Below are 19,820 nucleotides of genomic sequence, written 5' to 3'. Positions count from 1 at the left end.
GAAACCAGGGCTTTGTATAACTGAAGAATGTATTCTACTCCCCTTTTATTCCAGTTCTTGAGAGACATGGGCCATCCCAGTATTTCAACCTCTGTACAATGGTATAACTGAAGTTTGTATAGAGTTTAAGGCTCCTGAATTTGTGTAATTATACAATTAGGAGGAATACACATAAATCTGAAAATACCAATTTGTGAATGTTACATTCACAGCTCCATTAAATGTTATAAATGAGCTGAATATTGTGGTCTAGAGCTATGATTATCGAATCAGTAAGACAGGAAACCAATCGTAATTAGGTAACCACAAAGGCAGAAGAATCCAATGAATAGCTTAGGACCAATTTTGTGAAGATAATTTAAACACAAACACATTTGTGGAAATGTTCATGTACAAGTTCTGACAAGAAGATTTATTCAGTAGTCACGAGAAACTAGAACCGCAGTACAGAAATACTAATGATGAAGAGTTAGCCGTGGTTTAATTAGTAGCACTTTTAAGTGAGTCAAAAGGTCGTGGGTTCAAGTGCCATTCCAGGTTGTGAGTGCCACAGTTGGAGATGACACGCCAACACAGTAGTGCAAGTGTGTTTTGTCCTTGGAGGTATAGTCATTTATACAAAATGTTAAACTACATTCCTGTCTTCTCTCTCTGGTGGGTGTAGAAGCTATCATCTCCATGAATGCTGCATGACCTGCTAAGTAATTACAGCATTTACTGTTTCCAGTTCTGAATTCCATCATCTGCACCATTTTGTTGTCATATGTTTGCTTGTTATAGAATGTGCACATTATAGAAACTGCTCAGGATAGAAAGATTTGCTCATGAATACACCTGGACACTAAAGAACCAGTTCATGATAGGACCAGTAAATTTTCTTTCCATTCATTTCAGAGGAATGCAAATTACAAGGGTTTAGTAACGGGCAAGCAGTCCCATAATTGGGATTTCCCATGTCTAGCAGGCAAAACAAATCCTGAATGATCATGTTTTATTAAAGTCAAGTGACAGCAATGGGGCTTCTGCGTTGAGGATGTGAGATCCTGTTGCACTATGATAGAAGTTTATCTTAATTATTAATTTGTGATATAATAACATATTCTAGTAGTTTAGATGAGTAACACACATTAAATAAAGAATATTCAGACTTTTCATTTAATTGAATTGTATTTTCAAATAATATAGAACTGAGTTAAAATTATTTATACTTCTTTAAATTATAGCATGCAATTCTGGTCTCCTTCCTTTCGGAAGGATGTTGTGGAACTTGAAAGGGTTCAGAAAAGATTGCAAGGATGTTGCCAGGGTTGGAGGATTTGAGCTATAGGGAGAGGCTGAATAGGCTGGGGCTGTTTTCCATGGAGCGTCAGAGGATGAGGGATGACCTTAAAGAGGTTTATAAAATCATGAGGGGCATGGATAGGGTAGATACATGGGGGGAATCCAGAACTAGAGGATATAGGTTTAGGGTGAGAAGGGAAAGATATAAAAGAGACCTAAGGGTCAACTTTTTCAAGCAGAAGTTGGTGCATGTGTGGAATGGACTGCCAGAGGAAGTGGTGGAGGCTGGTACAATTGCAAAGGTTAGGAGGCATCTGAATGGGTATATGGATAGGAAGGGTTTGGAGGGATATGGGCCGTGATAGGAAGGGTTTGGAGGGATATGGGCCGTGTGCTGGCAGGTGGGACTAGATTGGGTTCGGATATTTGGTCGGCATGGACGGGTTGGACCGAAGTGTCAGTTTCCGTGCTGTACACTTCTATGACTCTACGACTCTATGTAATACTTGATACTTCTCCATTTGTTAAACTTTCAGGGCTATCCCAACCTGAAGCAAATATGAATAATAATGGAATTATGTTCTAATGTAAAACGTATTATAAAAATAAATCCATCTTATGAGCTTGAATTATCTGGAAATTTTATTTTTAATAAAAAATGTGGTTCCATTTTTTTCCCCTTTATTCTTTCCTGGGATGAGAGCATTGCTGACAAATTACTGTTGAATTGAGTGGCTGGCTGGGTCATTTCAGAGTGAAGTTAAGAATGACTCGCAGCCTACAACCATACTAGTCTGAAAACACCTGATTTCATCTGATCTTCAAGTTAAGCAGATTTAGGCCTGGTTAATACTTGGATGGGGAATACCAGATGCAGAGGTAGTGGCCCTAATCCTGGATTAGGAGGCCCAGGTTCAAGTCCCACCTGTTCTAGAGGTGTGTAATGACATTGCTGAACAAGTTGATTTGTAAAATTTATTTTTTTTTAAAATGCATCACAGTTTTGCAGATCTTGGGTAACCTATAGACTGGAGCAGGTAAACATTGCAGATTACCCTTCCTAAAATAAATTAGTGAACTAGACAGGCTTGTACAACAATCCACAAAAGTTTTGTGGTCAGAGTTACTGAGGCTATTTATTGATTTATTAATTGAATGGAATTTAAAATTCTACCAGCTGCAGTAATGGGATCTGAATCTGCATTCTCACAGGATTAGCCTGGGACTCTGAATTACTAATAAAGAAACATTAAAGCTGCACCCTTTCAAATATTATTCTATGTGTATTCCCTTTGTCATCAGTAACTCCAGCCTCTGCACTGCTTTATTTTGCTGTGATAATATTCCTACCTGGTACCTGCTTTTCCTTGTTTTAAAAATATGTCTCGATCATCTTTTCATGTTGTCTTATCATTTTCTTTCCAACATTATCCATTGCAAAAAGAAGACAGTTTATTTTAACAACCTTAACAAATACATTCACACCCCCTATTAAATTCCCGAAGAAAATCCTCTCTTGATTTGGTTAGCTGTAGAAAGACTTTTCAATATTGTTCAAGGGACACACACTTGCTTGTGGGATGCTACTCATTATGCAAAGCACTTTTTCATCCCGAGACAGCATTGTTATTTGTTTCCTTTAATACTGTGGAAATCAGAAACCAATGATAAATTGTTTAATTTCTTTTTGTGTAGCCCTTAGAATCTGATGAGATGAGATGATCAGCGAAAGAGTCAAAATAAATTGCCTCTGCTCTCTTCAATTTTACACGACTTCTGTGGTGCTATTTCAAATGCACTTTATCTGTCCAGCCCAATCAGGCCAAGTACGACCAGCAGTAACATAGTCACCCTGAGCAGCTGAGAGAAATTATATGATTTACTTATTAAAGCTACAACAAGGCAATTACTCAGTTAATTTCTAGTCTTTTGCTAATAATCGATAACCAACTTTTCACTCAAAACATTAGTACTTTGTATCGATATTATTACTTTTATTGAACTTGTTTTATAATGTTTTGAAGAACATTGGCCTTAATCACAAGTTAATAAATAATCCTTTGGAGATTGATTCAGACCAAATATTTTGGATGAGGCACATTATCTTGTGCAAAGAGAATTGAAGAGATTATTATTATTTGCTCGTCTATGTTATACAAAGTGAAGGATTGAATTTTTCAGGGATTTTCCCAACACTCATTTGACCGTTGATAAAAAAAATCCGTGAAAACTCTGAAGAAATATTCTAAACAGAAACACCATCATTTCCTGGGTTTCTACGAATCAGCTGCTGAAATTGGGTTGAAAAACCACAAGAACTAATGTCAAGAAATTCAAAATCACCAGCTCTGTCCCCTCTAGAAAACAAAGACTGAAAGGTGACTTGGTTGACGTCTTAAACATAATGAAAGGGTTTGATAAGTTAAACATGTCAGAGGTAACATTTGTAAGTAAGAACCAAATTACGGAGGCATAAATATAAGCTAGCCACTGATAAATCAGGGAATTCGGGAGAAATATCTTTATAAAGCAAGTAATTGGAATGTAGAACTTGCTGCTCCAGGCCATGAGCTATTCACTTTGTGGTTGTCATAAAACCAAGTATCTTGGTAGGCCGCTTAAAATTCAATCATGTTGATGTGCTTCTGAAATCATATATAGCCAGACTAGAAGATGGTAGATGTCCTTCTGTCAAGGATATCAATGAAAAACATATATTTGTTTAAAATCCCAATTATTAAATCCTCAGGCAGCTGAGAAAATTTGGCATGACGGTGAATACCCTTGCCAACTTTTATAGGTGCGCCATCAAGAGTATTCTGTCTAGATGTATCACTACCTGGTATGGCAACTGTACCATTCAAAATTGGAGAGGGTTACAGAGAGTGGTGAACTCGGCCCGGAAAATCACAAAGGCCAACCTCCCATCTACAGAATCCAGCTACCAGGCCCGCTGTCAAGGAAAGGCCACCAGCATTCTCAAAGATCCATCCCACCCTGGCAATGTTTTTCTACAATCTCTACCATCGGGGAGAGGATACAGAAACCTGATCAGCTACACCAGCCGGTTTGAAAACAGTTTTACCCTACTGTTGTTCGAATACTGAATGGACTCCCAAACTCTTAACATTCGCCTGTACCTGTGTTTTTATTTTTGCTGCCATTTACCTGTTATTTACTATCTATGCTACTTAACTCTATGATCTGCCTGTGTTGCTCACAAGACAAAGCTTTTCACTGTGCCTCAGTACACGTGACAATAAATTCAATTCAATTTCACAATCATTATAACTGATATGAATTGTTTAGTTCCAGACTTACTGAAGTAACTGAATTTAAACTCTCCAATTGTTCTGGGGTTTGAACTCACATCATGTAAATATTAATCCCAGTCTCACTGGTCCAGTAGCATAACCACTGCTTTACCACAAAACATAAATGAACACTGAAAACACAAAACCAAAGGAAAATGTTGGACGTCAGAAATAAAAACTAGAAATGGATCAAAGAGTAGTACTTATGGCTGATGATTGTTCACTGTAACTAGATTAGATTGCCTACAGTATGGAAACAGGCCCTTCGGCTCAACAAGTCCACACTGACCCCCGAAGAGTAACCCACCCAGACCCATTCCCCATGTTTACCCCGACAAATATACCTAGTGCTATCGGAAATTTAGCATGGCCAATTCACCTGACCTGCACATTTTTGGATTGTGGGAGGAGATCAGAGCACCTGGAGGAAACCCATGCAGATATGGGGAGAATGTGCAAACTCCTCACAGACAGTCGCCCAAGGCTGGAATCGAACCCGGGTCCCTGGTTCTATGAGGCAGCAGTGCTAACCAGTGAGCCACCATGTTGGATTGGCGGAGGCAGGGGGAGGTGGTGGTGGTGTGGGGCATTTTTCAAATGCCATTAAGCGTTTGTATGCAAGAGGCTTGAGTAATTCAAAAAGCAAATGGTATGTTGGACTTTTCCACAAGAGTACATGACTATGGAAGTAAAGATGCCTTGCTGTAATTATATAGAGCACTGGTGAGACTACTGTTGGGGAATTGTTTTGGTTTTAGTCCCTATCAAAGTAATGTATTTTCTGTGGAGAGAGTGCAATGACATTCACCAGAATGAAATCTGGGGTGGTTGGACTATTTTATGAGGAGAGATTGAGGAGACTATTCCTCCAGAGTGACGTCATTGAAACTGAGAGAAACTCTTGCACAGTGTGAGTGGGTCCAAATACATTAATATTTGTCCTGGCTAGTGACTCTAGAATCAAAGAACTAGTCTCAGAATAACATGTCGGTCATTCAGGACTGAGATGAGAAGGAATTCCTTCACTGATAATCTTTGGAATTCTCTACACCAGAGAGCTGTGGAAGTTCAAGACAAGTTCAAGACAAATTGATAGGTTGCTGAATATTACTGACATTAAGAAATTTGGGGATGATGCAGGAAAGTAGCAAAGAGGTAGGTGATCAGTGGTGGCCCAATTCAAAGATAGAACAGTCTCACTGGGCAGAATGGCCAACTTGTGCTCCCATGTTTCTATGATGGGGTTAACTGAAAAAGGCGGGGGGGTGGAGTGCGCTCATGTTTCACAATAGTTGTGTCCCTATCTTTGAGCCAGGAGATCTGGTTTCAAGTCCTACCTGCTCCAGAGGTATGTAAGAACGTCTTGAAACAGGTTGATTAGAAAATATCTTAAATAAAATGAGGAGACACATGGAGAGCATAAACCTCAACATGGACCCATTGGGCTGAATGGTCCATTTCTGAGCTGACAATAATTTGAGGAGATTTGCTGATTTACAATGAACAAGATGATAGACATTGTTAGTATAGCATTTACTTTGCAGTAATTATTTTCATTCAACAAATTTGTGTGAAATTAATACACTCTTGAATGTTAAGGTTTTTGACTTCTTTTGTTCTGTCACACTAATGACTGTGCTTCTACTGCTTTCAGAAGAAGGGAAATCTGTACTAATGACTCTTAACCCTATGAGAGAAAAATCTTCTCATTTGCAATTCAAAACTGTGACTTCTTATTCATAAACTACATGTGTCCTTGTTCCAATCTCCCACACAAGAGGAAACATCCCCTCAGTAGCCACCCCATTGCATGAGAAAGAATTGGAAATCAATGTAGTGGAGGGAGGATGTAGTCAATCTGACAGTGCGTACAGGAAGAGAGTTAGCTTTGAAACAAACTTACCTCTAATGCATTCAGAGCAACCTGTTTAAGCCAATCCTGCTTCCAGCAGGAACTTTACCCACCAATTTGCCAGCTTTAATTAAAAATAGCAGCAAGCTGGTTACGGGGAGCATGTATTTTTTGACTTTGTTATCCCAATCCTACCAAAACCAGACTAGTGAACATTTCCAAATCATCCCCTTAGTACATGTATGGCTTTAAAAATAACTATACAATTATATAAGTTCAACAGTGAGAGAAATGTTAATTCTGATTCAAATGTTTGAAATTAGCTCAAATGTGAAAGGTTTTTCTTCCTCGGAAGCTGCACTGTTCCCAGTTTTGCATCTGGAAATGAGTGAGTTAAATGTGTAGCAACATTGATTTGAGAAATCTGATGAATATTAATGACCTTTTAGAGAATCATGTGGCAGTTGTTGAGGGAGGGAAGATTAAGCAGTTCACATAACAGGGTGTTGGACTTAATTCAGAGTCGATGAAATATGAAGCTGGATAAAGCGCAGCAGTTCAAGCAGCATCAGAACAGCAAGGGAGGTGATGTTTCATGCAGGACCCTTCTGTCAACTCTCCAGCTCCTGTGATCCTCCTTGACCTGCTGTGTTTTTTCCAGCTCCACATTTTATTGACTCTAATTTAGCAGCATCTCCAGTCCTTATTATCTCCAAGTCAGACTTAATTCAGCAATGTAACAGGTAGACAATTTAGCACAGTCTCCATTTATTGAGGCTTTGTTGTCATGTTTAAATTAACTGGCATCATCTTTGTTGTTGGTGAAAGCCAAGTACTAAAACCAGAGGCTGTACTAAAGTTTAAGCACCCGGCATATGGGTACCGATCTATACTTTCAAATAGTTCACTGCACCTTGTGTACCGGCGCTCTTAAAAAGCTGAATAGCACTTTACCCAAAGGCATTGTAAATAGATAAGTCATAAACAGCTTAAAAGCCTGAGCATAGTGCTCCACAGTTTGTTTTATTTTCCTTTCTGGGAATAAAAAAACAACAGTCTCAACATTTAGTTATTTCAATGCAGACCTCAAATTATCAAGAAATCTGAGGTAATGACATGATGGTAATGATCTGTAATTGGTGAACTCAGTGTGAAAACGTAATCCATATTGAGACATTGTTCCACATGCTTATGTTGTGCAAGGCTGGAAGCCAGTGTCAATTTTGTAAAATGTGTAATACAGTACATTATCATCTTGTAGATTTGGATCTTTGAAGTGAACAGCAGGAATGAGTCAAATACCTTCGTATATATTAAGTGCAGGTAACCAGCAGAAATGGGCTTTGTCTGGTATGTCTGGCAATATTTACAAATTTAACAGATAATTATACAAGTATACAAAGATTCAGCAGACAGAATTTTGAGGAAGATACAAATTATCACATTCATCTTTCTGTAACCTCCTTCAGCCTGACAACCCTCTGATAAACTCTAACATTCCAGTATCGGACTCTGCAATGCTGACCTCAGTCAGCCAGATATTAACTGTTTCTGATCCTGGATCCTAAGCTTTGGAAATCCGTTCCTAAACTTTTTTTAAAGAGGGTGTGATGGGCTGAACAAGCCTTTTTCTGCACCATAACAATTCTGGAATTCTATAAATCAAATATTCATTTAGTTCCACAGACGTCGATGATGTATTCTGCATGGGAGCAAAATGATAAAAGAGGTCAATACAAGTGTCAAGTAGTGAAGAATTAACTGCACTCACTGGTCAGAATTGCTCATTTTTATCATTTATTTTTCCCTCAGGTTTTTACCAGATATGGGAAGTGCTACATGTTTAACTCAGGAAGTGATGACAAGCCTCTACTGACCACCGTGCAAGGGGGCACTGGCAATGGCCTTGAGATCATGTTGGACATTCAGCAGGATGACTATTTGCCAGTTTGGGGTGAAGCTGGTAAGAACTCTTTCCTCCTATTCTAGCAGAATTGTAGGATTGGGAGGAAAGTTACAGCCAGAAATTATGTAAAATGAGAATTTTATATTTACAGAAGTGTTGAGCATGTCCGTTTATTATTTTTGTTACTTCAATAGTTCCATTTCTCAATCTGTATGAATTCTCAAAACCTATCAGTAAACAAAAATCTGAGTTCATTTATAAATGAACCAAAACTTTCTTTAACATGAAGTAGCGAGTGATACAGCCAAGAAAAAATTAAATTACAAAACACCTCCTCCCACTGTTGTAATCTGTGATTTCAATAGGTTTGTTGCTATTGGTTATTTGCATCCAAGAAAAAAAAAGCTAAGTAGTTCCTCATTTGATTATAGTTGCACTGAACATGTAACATAAAAAAATGGATTTAGCAGACAGAAATTTATCTACACTGTTCTTCCATGACTAATTTCCTAGATATGACATTTTAAGTCTCAACAATTCAAAAACATTATGTTGCGTATCATATTCAATGATTTTTTTTTACACATGATATAAGTGCTGATTTTTTTTAACATTGTGTTAATTTACATTGTGCATTGCTAGAATCAGCAAGTGGAGTTAAAGCAGAAACTATGAGACAAAACATCTGTTCTGTTCCAGATGAGTTGCCTGTTAAGTTCTTTGTGACTGCAGGTTGATAAGTCTGAGACTAATATAAATTGCAGGTGACAATGCAGTTGGCTGGGGTTTTTGTATTTAATGACATGCATCCTTGCCACTGCCAAGGGTTGCTTTTCTTCAGTGCTGATAAATTATCCTTGTTCTAATGTAGGATGGGAAATAGAGTTGTTGGTTGTTTTATTCCACACTCAGGGAGCATGTTGACAAGCAACCTGATCTTGGGTCAAATACTCAGTTTAACCTCGGGCTCCAGGTTTGATTGCTTGCTGTTTTGTAGACCTTTTAATTCAGAGAAAGGGCACAGAGATTGGTCAGAGCTGTCTGTGATGGACAGCTGGAGGTCAGCATTCTCCTCTTATAGATTTATATTAGCCACAGTCAATCTTCAGTGAGCCATCATTCTGTGGATCTCTTCAAGCAACAGTCAGAGTATTTGTTCCTGTTTTAAAGATCAGTTTCAACTTAGCCAGGGAATTCTTGCATGAGTGGCAAAAAATCTGATTTTTAAGGTCCATGATTATCGATAAAAATGCGTTGAGTTTTTGTTATTTTTTTCGAGTCAAGATGTATTAAAGAAAATTAACAATGTATTTTATATGGGTTCAATAGAATCCTTTTAGTGTGAAAGCAGGCCATTCAGCCCATTGAGTCCAAACTCCAAAGACCATTCCACCCAGACCCATCCCTATACTTGCATTTCCCATTAGCTAATTCACCTAGCCTTCAGATCCCTAGACACTACGGGCCAAATTAACATGGATAATCCATCTTTGGACAGTGGGAGAAAACCAGAGCAACCTCACACAGACACGGGGCGAATGTGAAACTCTACACAGGCAGTTGCCCAAGGGTGGAATCAAACTAGAGTCCCTGTCGCTGTGAGGCAGCAGTGCTAACCACTGCGCCACTATGCCATGCACATTTGTTGATCCACTTATGTGTACAAAGCCTGCATTTCAATTTGGCAAGAGCATAATGTATTCAAGTAACAGTCAATCTCACGTGTAAATTGACTCCAACATCATATATGTACTAGCTTCAGGAGAGAAGTTTATGGAAACAGTCCAGTGAGTTTTGGGGTGATGATTTATAATATATTATTTAACAACTTGATTCCTATCGTGGAAGTAAATAGGTTTTTGATTTTCAGTTCTGTGAAAGTGACTTTTTTTGAAAAGGGTCAGAAACTCTTTTTTTTTAAAACAGTGTCTCTAAACAGCACTTCCCGAAAATCATGTAACTGAAGCTTAATGGCTGGAAAGTGTACGTGATGTGATGATTGTCAGGATTAGAGTGGTGCTGGAAATGCACAGCACGTCAGGCAGCATCTGAGGAGCAGGAAAATCGACGTTTCAGGCAAGAGCCCTTCCTGATGAAGTGGAATCCCAGGTAGACAGTCAGCTGGAATTGCAATATACTTTTTTCACAATTCCTCTTTAATCACAGGTGAGAAATCCAAGGAGGTAGCCTGGGACAGCCTATCACTGCTGAATGCAGAACCATGGCCAGCAACCAGTGTCAATGTCATTAGCAGAACTTCCAATGCTGAAAATGTGTTGCTGGAAAAGTGCAGCAGGTCAGGCAGCATCCAAGGAGCAGGAGAATCGACATTTCAGGCAAAAGCCCTTCATCAGGAATGCATGAGTATATTCAGTTTATTCAGTTGTCATTTGAAAGAAATTTGATACATTCCAGGAGCCAGTGTACAAGTTAAAATGATTCTTGTGATTTAATCCCTAAATTCATATCAATGATCTCAGCAGAATCTAGTCAGAAAAGAATGCAATCAGATTGTCAGAGATGGAAAGTTTACTTGCAGCAGTAGCAGGTGGTGCTGAACCAAAGAAAATCTGATGTGAAAGGTGAAAATAGCAGAATAAGCCCCAGTCCTAACAACAATTGGATATTCAATCAGTTTCTTTAGTTTAAAGAGACAATCTAACATAACATTGTTTTGTTTAATACTGAATCCACATGATCATTCCTGTTTTAAAAAAAATGACCCTTATCTCAAACCCTCCTTGAGATATGTTAGTGTGGATTCATGTAGTCTAGTCTTATTATCAGAGTAAATAACTTACTTGTATTTGATTTTTGTCAGCATTTACAAAACCTTCTGTCATATTTTCTTAGATTTAAGTAGCAGTTCTTATTATGGATACACAAAAGAGAATGTGGTTGTAATTTATATAGTTTTTCTGATGCTAACCTACCACATAGGTTAAAAATTAATAGTCAACTGGTTTGGCTGTCTGTAGTATACCTTCCGTAGGAATCACACCCTCAGGTGCTGCTTGAATCTGGAGCTTCTCTTGGAATCTAGATGCTACTCATGTGCCATGGGATTTCCCTGCTTTGATATTATCAGCCCATGAAAGATAGATCATTTCTCCTTGTCTGGAAACAGGGACTAATTTGCATTTCATTATGCTAATTATATATCACAGCATCCCTCAGCATGTTTAGTCTGATTTTTATTCAGATAATGAACTATAACAGTACTATAGTTGTTCAGTACTATTATTATTGCAGTCAATAATCTTCCCCCTATGGTACAGATATAAGTTCATGGTGCCATAATATAAACAAACAATCATGGAATGATATAGCACAGAAGAAGACTATTCAGCTCAACATGCCTGGGCCAGCTCTTTAGGACAACTGCTTATTAAACCCCTTCTGCCATTTTCCATGACACAGTGTTTTCTTTTATTTTCAAACATTTATCAAATATTGTCACACCCAGGTCTCAACTGATACTGAGTCCACCAGTCATGCCTTTATTATCTGTTTGAACACAATTTGGGTTGGTCACTGACATTCTAAATTCCATAAACTTGAGGTCATCCAAATCTCTGTGCCTTAATTGGTCCCATTCCTCTATCACTCTGTGATCTTGATTATGAACAGTTGTGAGTTGAACACTCAGCCTTGCAATATCCTGGATCCAGTTATTCCACCTCACTGCCTTCCATCTATTAATGAATTGTTAATCCACACTAATATATTACCACCAAACCCATGCTCTATAACTTCATTTGCTAAATCCACTTGTGTCTGAAAATCCAAATACACCAAATCTGCTGGTTCTCTTTTATCTTTACAATGAGAAGCATCCACAAAACATGGTGAGAGATTTGAGAGCTCTAAGTTGCAGAGAGAGCTGGGTGTTCTTGTGCATGAATCACAGAAGGTTAGTGTGTAGATACGTAAATAATCAGGAAATCTAATAGAATGCAATGGTTTATTATGAGCAGAATGGAATGCAAGAGTAGTGAGATAATGCTTCAGGTCTACAGGGCACTGGGGAGACTATCTAGAATACTGTGTATAGTACTGGTCACTGTACCCACAGAGGGATGTTAATGTGTTGGAAGCAGTTCAGAGATGGTTTACTGGATTAATACCTGAAATGAGCAGATTGCCTTGTGAGGAAAGGTTAGATATGCTAGCTCTATCTTCTGAAGTTTAGAAGAGTCTAAGGTGACTTAAGTGAAGTGTATAAGATCTTGAGGAAACTTGATCAAGTGAATGTTGAAATGATATTTCCCCTTGTGCAAAAATCTAGAACTCAGGGTCCTTGATTAAAAATCAGGGGGTGCCCATTTAAAGCAGAGATAAGGAAATGGTATTTTTTCTCTCATATGGCTGAGAGTCTTTGGAATTCACGTCCTCAAAAGGCAGTGGATGCAAATTCTTTCAATATTTTTAAGGAAGAGGTAGACAGATTCTTGATTACTAAAGGGATGAAAGATTATTTGGGGTATAGGAAATGTAGAATTCAGGTTGAGATAAGCCATGAACTTATTGAATGGTGAAGCAGACACGAAGTGGCCCTACTTCTATTTGTATGTTTGTAAAATCTTTAGTAAGTTATATTGAAAACTAACCTAATTAAAGGAGACCATTCATTCCTTAGCTCAATGGCTGATTTTTGTGAATGGAATTTCCTCCCACTCCTGAGATGCTATGCCTTGACTGTACAGATATTGGCTCAAACATTCTGATGGGATCACAATTGTGGCAACAGCATAGAATGGAGTTCCTTGTCAGCATCATATGGAAATTCTAATGCACGTAACTCCATTGGAGGTTGAAATTTCCGAGGAGCAATTACCCAGCTTCTAGGGTGGCACAGTGGCTCAGGGGTCAGCACTGCTGCCTCACAGCATCAGGGACTCGGGTTTGATTCCAGCCTTGGGCAACTATCAATGTCGAGTTTGCACGTTCTTCCTGTGTCTGCGTGGGTTTCCTCCGGGTGCTCCAGTTTACTCCCACAATTCAAAGCTGTGTAGGCAAGGTGAATTGGCCATGTAAAGTTGCTCATAGTGTTCAGGGATGTGTAGGTTAGATGCATTATTCTGGATTAGTGGTGCTGGAAGTAGGTTAGATGCATTATTCTGGATTAGTGGTGCTGGAAGACCACAGCAGTTCAGGCAGCATCCAAGGAGCTTCGAAATCGACGTTTCAGGCAAAAGCCCTTCATCAGGAATCAGAGAGAGGAGGAAAACTTCTTCAAGGCAGGCATCCTTGCAAGAGGATTCACAGTAGGGTTAAAATCAACGAGATAAAAACAATGACTGCAGATGCTCGAAACCAGATTCTGGATTAGTGGTGCTGGAAGAGCACAGCAGTTCAGGCAGCATTTAAGGAGTTTCGAAATCGACGTTTCGGGCAAAAGCCCTTCATTAGATGCATTAGTCAGGGGTAAATACTGGACAATAGGGGAGGTGAATGGGTCTGGGTGGGCTACTCTTTGGAGGGTTAGTGTGGAACTTTTGGACCAAAGGCCCTGTTTCTAAATTATAGGGATTCTACGAACCACCCCCTTCCCCACAAAAAAATGTAGAATCGATTTCAGAGGATCCCAACTCTCTTAAGTTTAATTGTTAGCCAGGAATATTTAGAGCTTTAGACACCTATCCTAACTCCTGGGTAACTATGAAAATGAGCTCCCAAATCAGCATTAACTCCCTTAACTACACCTCCTGACAACCTCTGACCAGAAACCCAAAACCTCAGACTCATGCACAGCACGACTCATCACTAGCACTGCTCCCTCCCCCTGATGCTATTCGAGATTTCCGGATCTGTCTCCACTGCCTCAACATAGAAGGCTCCTTGCTAAGTAATTCAAGGACAGAACCGATCAAAATGCAAGTTTCTTTTCTCCAGTCCCATAGAAGGCTGAGGCTTGTCCAGAAATGGACTGTGTTAATTTCATTGAGTTTCTTGAAGGGGTTCTTTTTGTAAGATATGGCAAATTCCCTTGAGCAGTCACCCCAAACATGCCTCATTAACTACTTCCTGTGCCCCTATGGTGTCACTCTTGCCCAATGCTGAACAAGTTCTCCCATTCGCTGCAGGCGGAGGTCCTTAGCACTGTTGGGATATTTCCAGGACAAAACAGCATCTTGGCAGCGGCACCATCTTAGAACCCTAGCTGAACGCCTAGTCAAATGTTGGTAGTTCAGAGTCGCCCTTCACCATCATACACATCTTGCAGTAGCACAGCAGGTACAAAACAGACCTTCTTACAGCACTTTTTCCCACCCACCACCTCAATCTACTGCTACAGCTCTCATCCTGACACCAGCCCCCACTGAGTCCTACACTATAGTTCAGTCCACCATCATGATACACACTCACTCCATCAAGGCCACAGTAGCGCTAACTGCCTGTAACATGTCCTTCCATGCATTACCGCTCCCCCACCTTGTATATCCAATTTTCCCCCTTTTCCATTCTTGTTCCCTCTGCATTCCAGGTTTCTGCTTCCAATTCTCAGTGTTAGCGCCACCTCTCCCACCTCCTATACCACCACAGTGATTCCTGCTGGCTTTTGTGATCTTAATTTCACCGGCACCCAAGATTGACTTTGTCCAACCCCCTGCCAGATAGCTCTCTCAAACATCTGACCAGACCCCTGACTGACCTCCATGCAAATTCTTCATTGACAGACTGCAAATCCTTTGGCTGCTGGCAATGGGTCTGAGTATGGCTCACTTCCAGACTGGAGAGAGATGGACCTCCTCACTCTGACCACCACAAGTGGATGTCCAATCATGCCCAAGTTCTTGAAGTGATTGCAGATGTTGCATTTACTGACTGTACCGGGACCTGAAGACTGTCAGCAGCCTGCCATGATGTGATTGAGGATCACTCCCTTCAATTTTGAGACATAGCTATTTGGTTGAAGCACATGCAATGTATTTGCAGCCACATCTACTGATAGATACTGAAGATGTGAGATTAATGGGTCACTTTGGTGTATTGTAAAATTTCCATCCCCTTGACTGTTGACTGCTGACAGCGAGAATAAGTTGCCCGGTTTTGTATCTGCATTGGCTTTTAAGACAAGTTTTGTGAGTCTTTAAAATGTGGCTGAGAGGACTAAGCACAAAAACACACAGCAAGCCAGGGATGCTGTAGAGCATCCAGGTAGGCACAAAGTGAGCGAGCACTAAGAAAGCAAGTATATAGCCCTGAGATGGACCCTGGTCCAGTTCATGAGCTGGGCGCCTCTCCCTTTGCACAGTGTCCCTGCAGCAACCTTCCAATGAGAGGGGCTGCAGTATAGCATTACAGAGGCACTTTGTAAATGGTTTGGAAATGTGCCATGGTGATGCGGAGAGGCTGCAATGTGTTGGATGCCAATGTGACTGGGATTGGGTATGTGTTTGCTGCCTATTGAGTGTCCCCGAAACATTGGTTGCCAGGTATTCAAGATGGAGGTTCCTAGGAACAAACAGTTGAGCTGGAGTCAACAGGCACTGGCTGTGACTTGCATGTCAGGAATTCTTGGCATATAACTCATATTAAGAGATAAGATTAAGTAATAATGAGGATGGTAATGACTGATAATCCTTGTCAATCACCATCTCACTGCTCATTAGCGAGAATTTCATCTCAACACCCAGGTATTTTTGGTTTTGATTTCGTGAAGGGCCTAATTGATTATTTCACTCATTTTTCCCAAATTTCTTGCCTTAGCCCATATTGTTGGGGCCTGGAAAGATTTCTCCCAGAGTTTCTGATCCTGATCCTGATCAGAAATCTGAGCTGTGAATATGTCACAATCTTTGTGCGAGGGCAGCAAGTTCTAGCCTCCACGGTACTAACTCAGGCGTCTGAGATAGATCATTTCTAAAAGTGGCAGGAGATGTTTCCTCCGGGAGAGTGCAGACAGCAGAGTTTTGTGAAAATCTGTTTTGATAGACCACATTAGCTGAGTAATGCTGAAAAATTGTCGACAATAAATTCTGCACACCGTCAGATTTTACATTACATGTGTAAATACTCAATCATTTCACACAAGTAAAAGCATGAATTACAACTTAAAATTAATTTGAGTGCATGATGCCAATTTTGAAGGTTAGATCTCTACCTCAGTTGCAAGTTTTATTTTAAGACAATGAGAAATGCTATTATTAAAGATCACCAAAGACGTTTGTGCTCAAATTCATTTGAATTAGATTAGGGATGAAATATTGTGGAATTTGAGGGGGTTTTGTCCCCCAGTGGTAAACTTCTGAGCTCCCACAATGCCTCTTCTCAGGAAGGCCGACTCCATCTTGTTTTACTCAGACACTTAAGAGGCTGACAGCAAACCAAGGATCCCAGGGAAAGAAACTCAGCCTGCCAACTGTAGTGGCTCCTGCCCATATCTACTCAAAACCTGGCATTACTGCGAAATCTCAGTCAAAGTGTGTTATGATGGGACAGGGGTGGTTGAAGAATAGGAGGGGGGTGTACATTAGGATGAGGGTCAGAGCAATGACAAGAGGCTGGCTCACAATGGCCTCCTCTTAACATTGGGACCCTCAATGAATTACTGAGAGCCTATGGGTGAGGAGGATTCTATCTGAGAGCATGCCCTTACTTGTCATGCTGTCTGCATGGTGAACTACCCCCACCTTGCCTGCTGCTGCATTAATGCCAGCAGTGGTAGAATGAAACCCTTAAATGGGAATTCATTGTCACAACCAGCCACCCACCCAGCTGACAAAACATGCCTCTACCATTAGCTTCAGCCTGGACAGGGGCACTAGATTCTGTTTGAGGTTTCTAATGGAATGCAGTCTCCTTAATGGAGCTTTTCTCTTTCCACCACCATACTAGAAATAAAAATAACATTTGGGCAAACAGAATTTTGTGGAATTTCCAAAATTGGCAGTTGACTATTATGAATGGCCTATGAAATAAAAAGCGATATATCCATATTTATTAACATTTTTAGTAAGGAACATCAACTGTATCTCACTGGGGTATTAAAATCTTTGAGACTTTCTGCCAGATATTATTCCTGCTGTCACAGTTTAATTACATTTGTGGCATCGGGCAATGCTTGCATTGAAAATTTACTATACATGGCACTACTCCTTAGTTTACTTACCTTTACTGGTGCTGAGGCACTAAGTACATACTTACTGGCTACAGTGACTTGGCAATCACCACCAGCACCAAATAGAGCAATATCTGACAACAGCACATTGGCACTTTGTGGCAACATTTGCTTCTCATGGATTGGTCACTTTCGCTGCCAGTGAAAGAGCACTATGTGAAGCTACACTATTCACAACAAATAACTTTCTATGTCTGGCACCTTACATAAATGAACCAATGCCACCAAAACATGTTGCCTTTAATCAATCTCAACATCTTGCTATATGTGCTGTCATTACCTCCAGTGCAGTGTTAATCACTGTGAGCCCTATGAGCCTTCTGTTTTAAGTCTTCTGACCTTACTCTTCTGCTCCTGACCCTATTCTCTCACCCTGCTGGCAGCTCTTTCATGCTGATCTAAATTACTGGTCCTCAGGTCCTGCAAGCTGCTGGCAAAAGATCTCTTCAGTGTTCCTGTGCTGACACCATGACTTAAATGCACCAACTTTGCTGTCTCCTGTTGCACTCTTTCCAACTCTCACATCTCAATCCGTCTGGAGGCAGAACCTCAGTTCTTGCCACCATACCCTCAATCCTGGCCTTATTGAGATATTTAAAATGGAGGGGCAAGTTGGATTTTACACTTTTGTTTCTCACACCAGTCTGGGTGATTGTGATTTTACAGGATTCCCACATGGAAATGAGAGGGACCTGTGTAAAAATTCAGATATCACCAAGCCTTCTGGAAACAGAGCCTGAGCCAAACCCACTAAGGGAGGTTATTAGAAATAAAAGCAGAAAATGTTCCACAATCTGAGCATGTCTGGCAGCATTTGTCAACAGAAAAACAGAGCTAATATCTGAAAAAGAGTAATTGGACTCTAAACATTAACTCTGTTTTAGTTTGTCATTCAATTCAGGTTTCCGATATCTGCAACATTTTGCTTTTAAGGGAGATGGTTATCTTTTTTTCAGTTTTCTTATTGACCATGTGGGCAGGAATACTTCTCAAGGCCCCATGAATACACTCTGAGCTTTCCTGTTGTGTTATGTCTAACCGACACCTTTTAAAGATATGCTCATGATATCATGATAGCATGTGACCTGTTAGAGATCTCAATTTCCATCTTACTGAGTACTCTTGCAGCATGACATACAATCATTTCTTCCATAACGCAACGGTTGCATTCTTGTCTGACTGCACGCTATATAAAAATTGCACAATAAAAATAGCACTTAAAGCATTGGCGATGTAATACACATTTTGCAAGTTCGCATTTTAGAAACAGCATTCCCTATTCATCAAGCTCGTTACAGCCAATTCGTGTTATAGCAGAGCAACCTGTTCTGAGAGAAGTGTGCTACATTTTGTAACCTAATTGCTCAGGAGTTCGTCCCAGGCTCCTGTGATTGGAATACAGATATATGTATATAACAAGAGCTGTAATAAAGTCGATCAAAATTTCAATTTTAATGAGACTTGCATCTAGTTCTGATGCTATGAAAGCTAACGTAATTACTGCCTTGTCAAACAGAAGTACCTTGCTGAGGCAAAAAAGCCCATCACTGCATCTGTAGAATGGATCACTTGTCAGTGATGGGATCCCCTCTTTGCTTACTGAATGTCAGGGACTAAGTCTCTGGTTGCTGCCTCCTGAGTCGATTGCTTTACCTCTTTGGCAAAACACACGGCTCACGCTAAAGTCTGTCCAGCTGCTAATACACACACACACTGTAATGGGAAACATTGCACAGATGACAGGATGAACGTGCGAAAAGAGAGATTTAGGGGTATGAAATTACACATGGTGCAACTGAAGGGAACAATAATAGTAACAGATACGTAGAACAAAATGGTGAAAACAAAATCAGAAAAAAAAACTGAAGCAGAGTATGTCACAAAAGCATTGGCGCGGCAAAAGATAGATCAGAGACACACACACACACACACATTCTTCGGTGAACCCCTTCAATAAGCAACTCCACATGGCAATTTTTCAAATTTTCGCATATTGCACACAATTCCTACAATTGTCACTTACTCCCGTCAATCTCATGATAGCACAAATTGGAGTGTGTTTTGACTCACCTAATATTACTAATTAGCATTGCCCTAACTCCCAAACCCCAGCAAATGCCCAATTGTGTAGTTGAATTCAAAGAAGACTAATGTCATGTTGTCGCTATGTGGGACATTGGTTAGGCCACTTCTGGAATACTGTGTTCAGTCTGGTCTTCCAGCTATAGGAAAGATGTTGTGAAACTGGAAATGGTGCACAGAAGATTTAAAGGATGTTGCCAGGGTTAGAGCTATAGGGAGAGGCTGAATAGGCTGGGGCCTATTTTCCCTGCAATGTCAGAG

At 40.1% G+C, this 19,820-nt stretch overlaps 1 protein-coding gene across 5 annotated transcripts in view; it reads left to right on the top strand.

Moving 5' to 3' along the window:
- LOC122539947 (acid-sensing ion channel 2-like) overlaps positions 1 to 19,820 on the top strand; it is a 1,330,135-nt gene that overhangs the window by 1,139,964 nt on the left and 170,351 nt on the right. For all 5 annotated transcript variants that reach the window (XM_043675161.1, XM_043675160.1, XM_043675163.1 and 2 more), the window contains one exon: positions 8,260 to 8,410. In XM_043675161.1, coding sequence (XP_043531096.1) covers positions 8,260 to 8,410 — 151 coding nt within the window. The remainder of the gene's footprint in view (positions 1 to 8,259; positions 8,411 to 19,820) is intronic.

Source organism: Chiloscyllium plagiosum, chromosome 33 (genome assembly GCF_004010195.1).
Source record: "Chiloscyllium plagiosum isolate BGI_BamShark_2017 chromosome 33, ASM401019v2, whole genome shotgun sequence".
Lineage (NCBI taxonomy): Eukaryota > Metazoa > Chordata > Chondrichthyes > Orectolobiformes > Hemiscylliidae > Chiloscyllium > Chiloscyllium plagiosum.
Note: the sequence above shows the minus strand (reverse complement) of the source record. Positions and strands in the feature narration are given on the sequence as shown.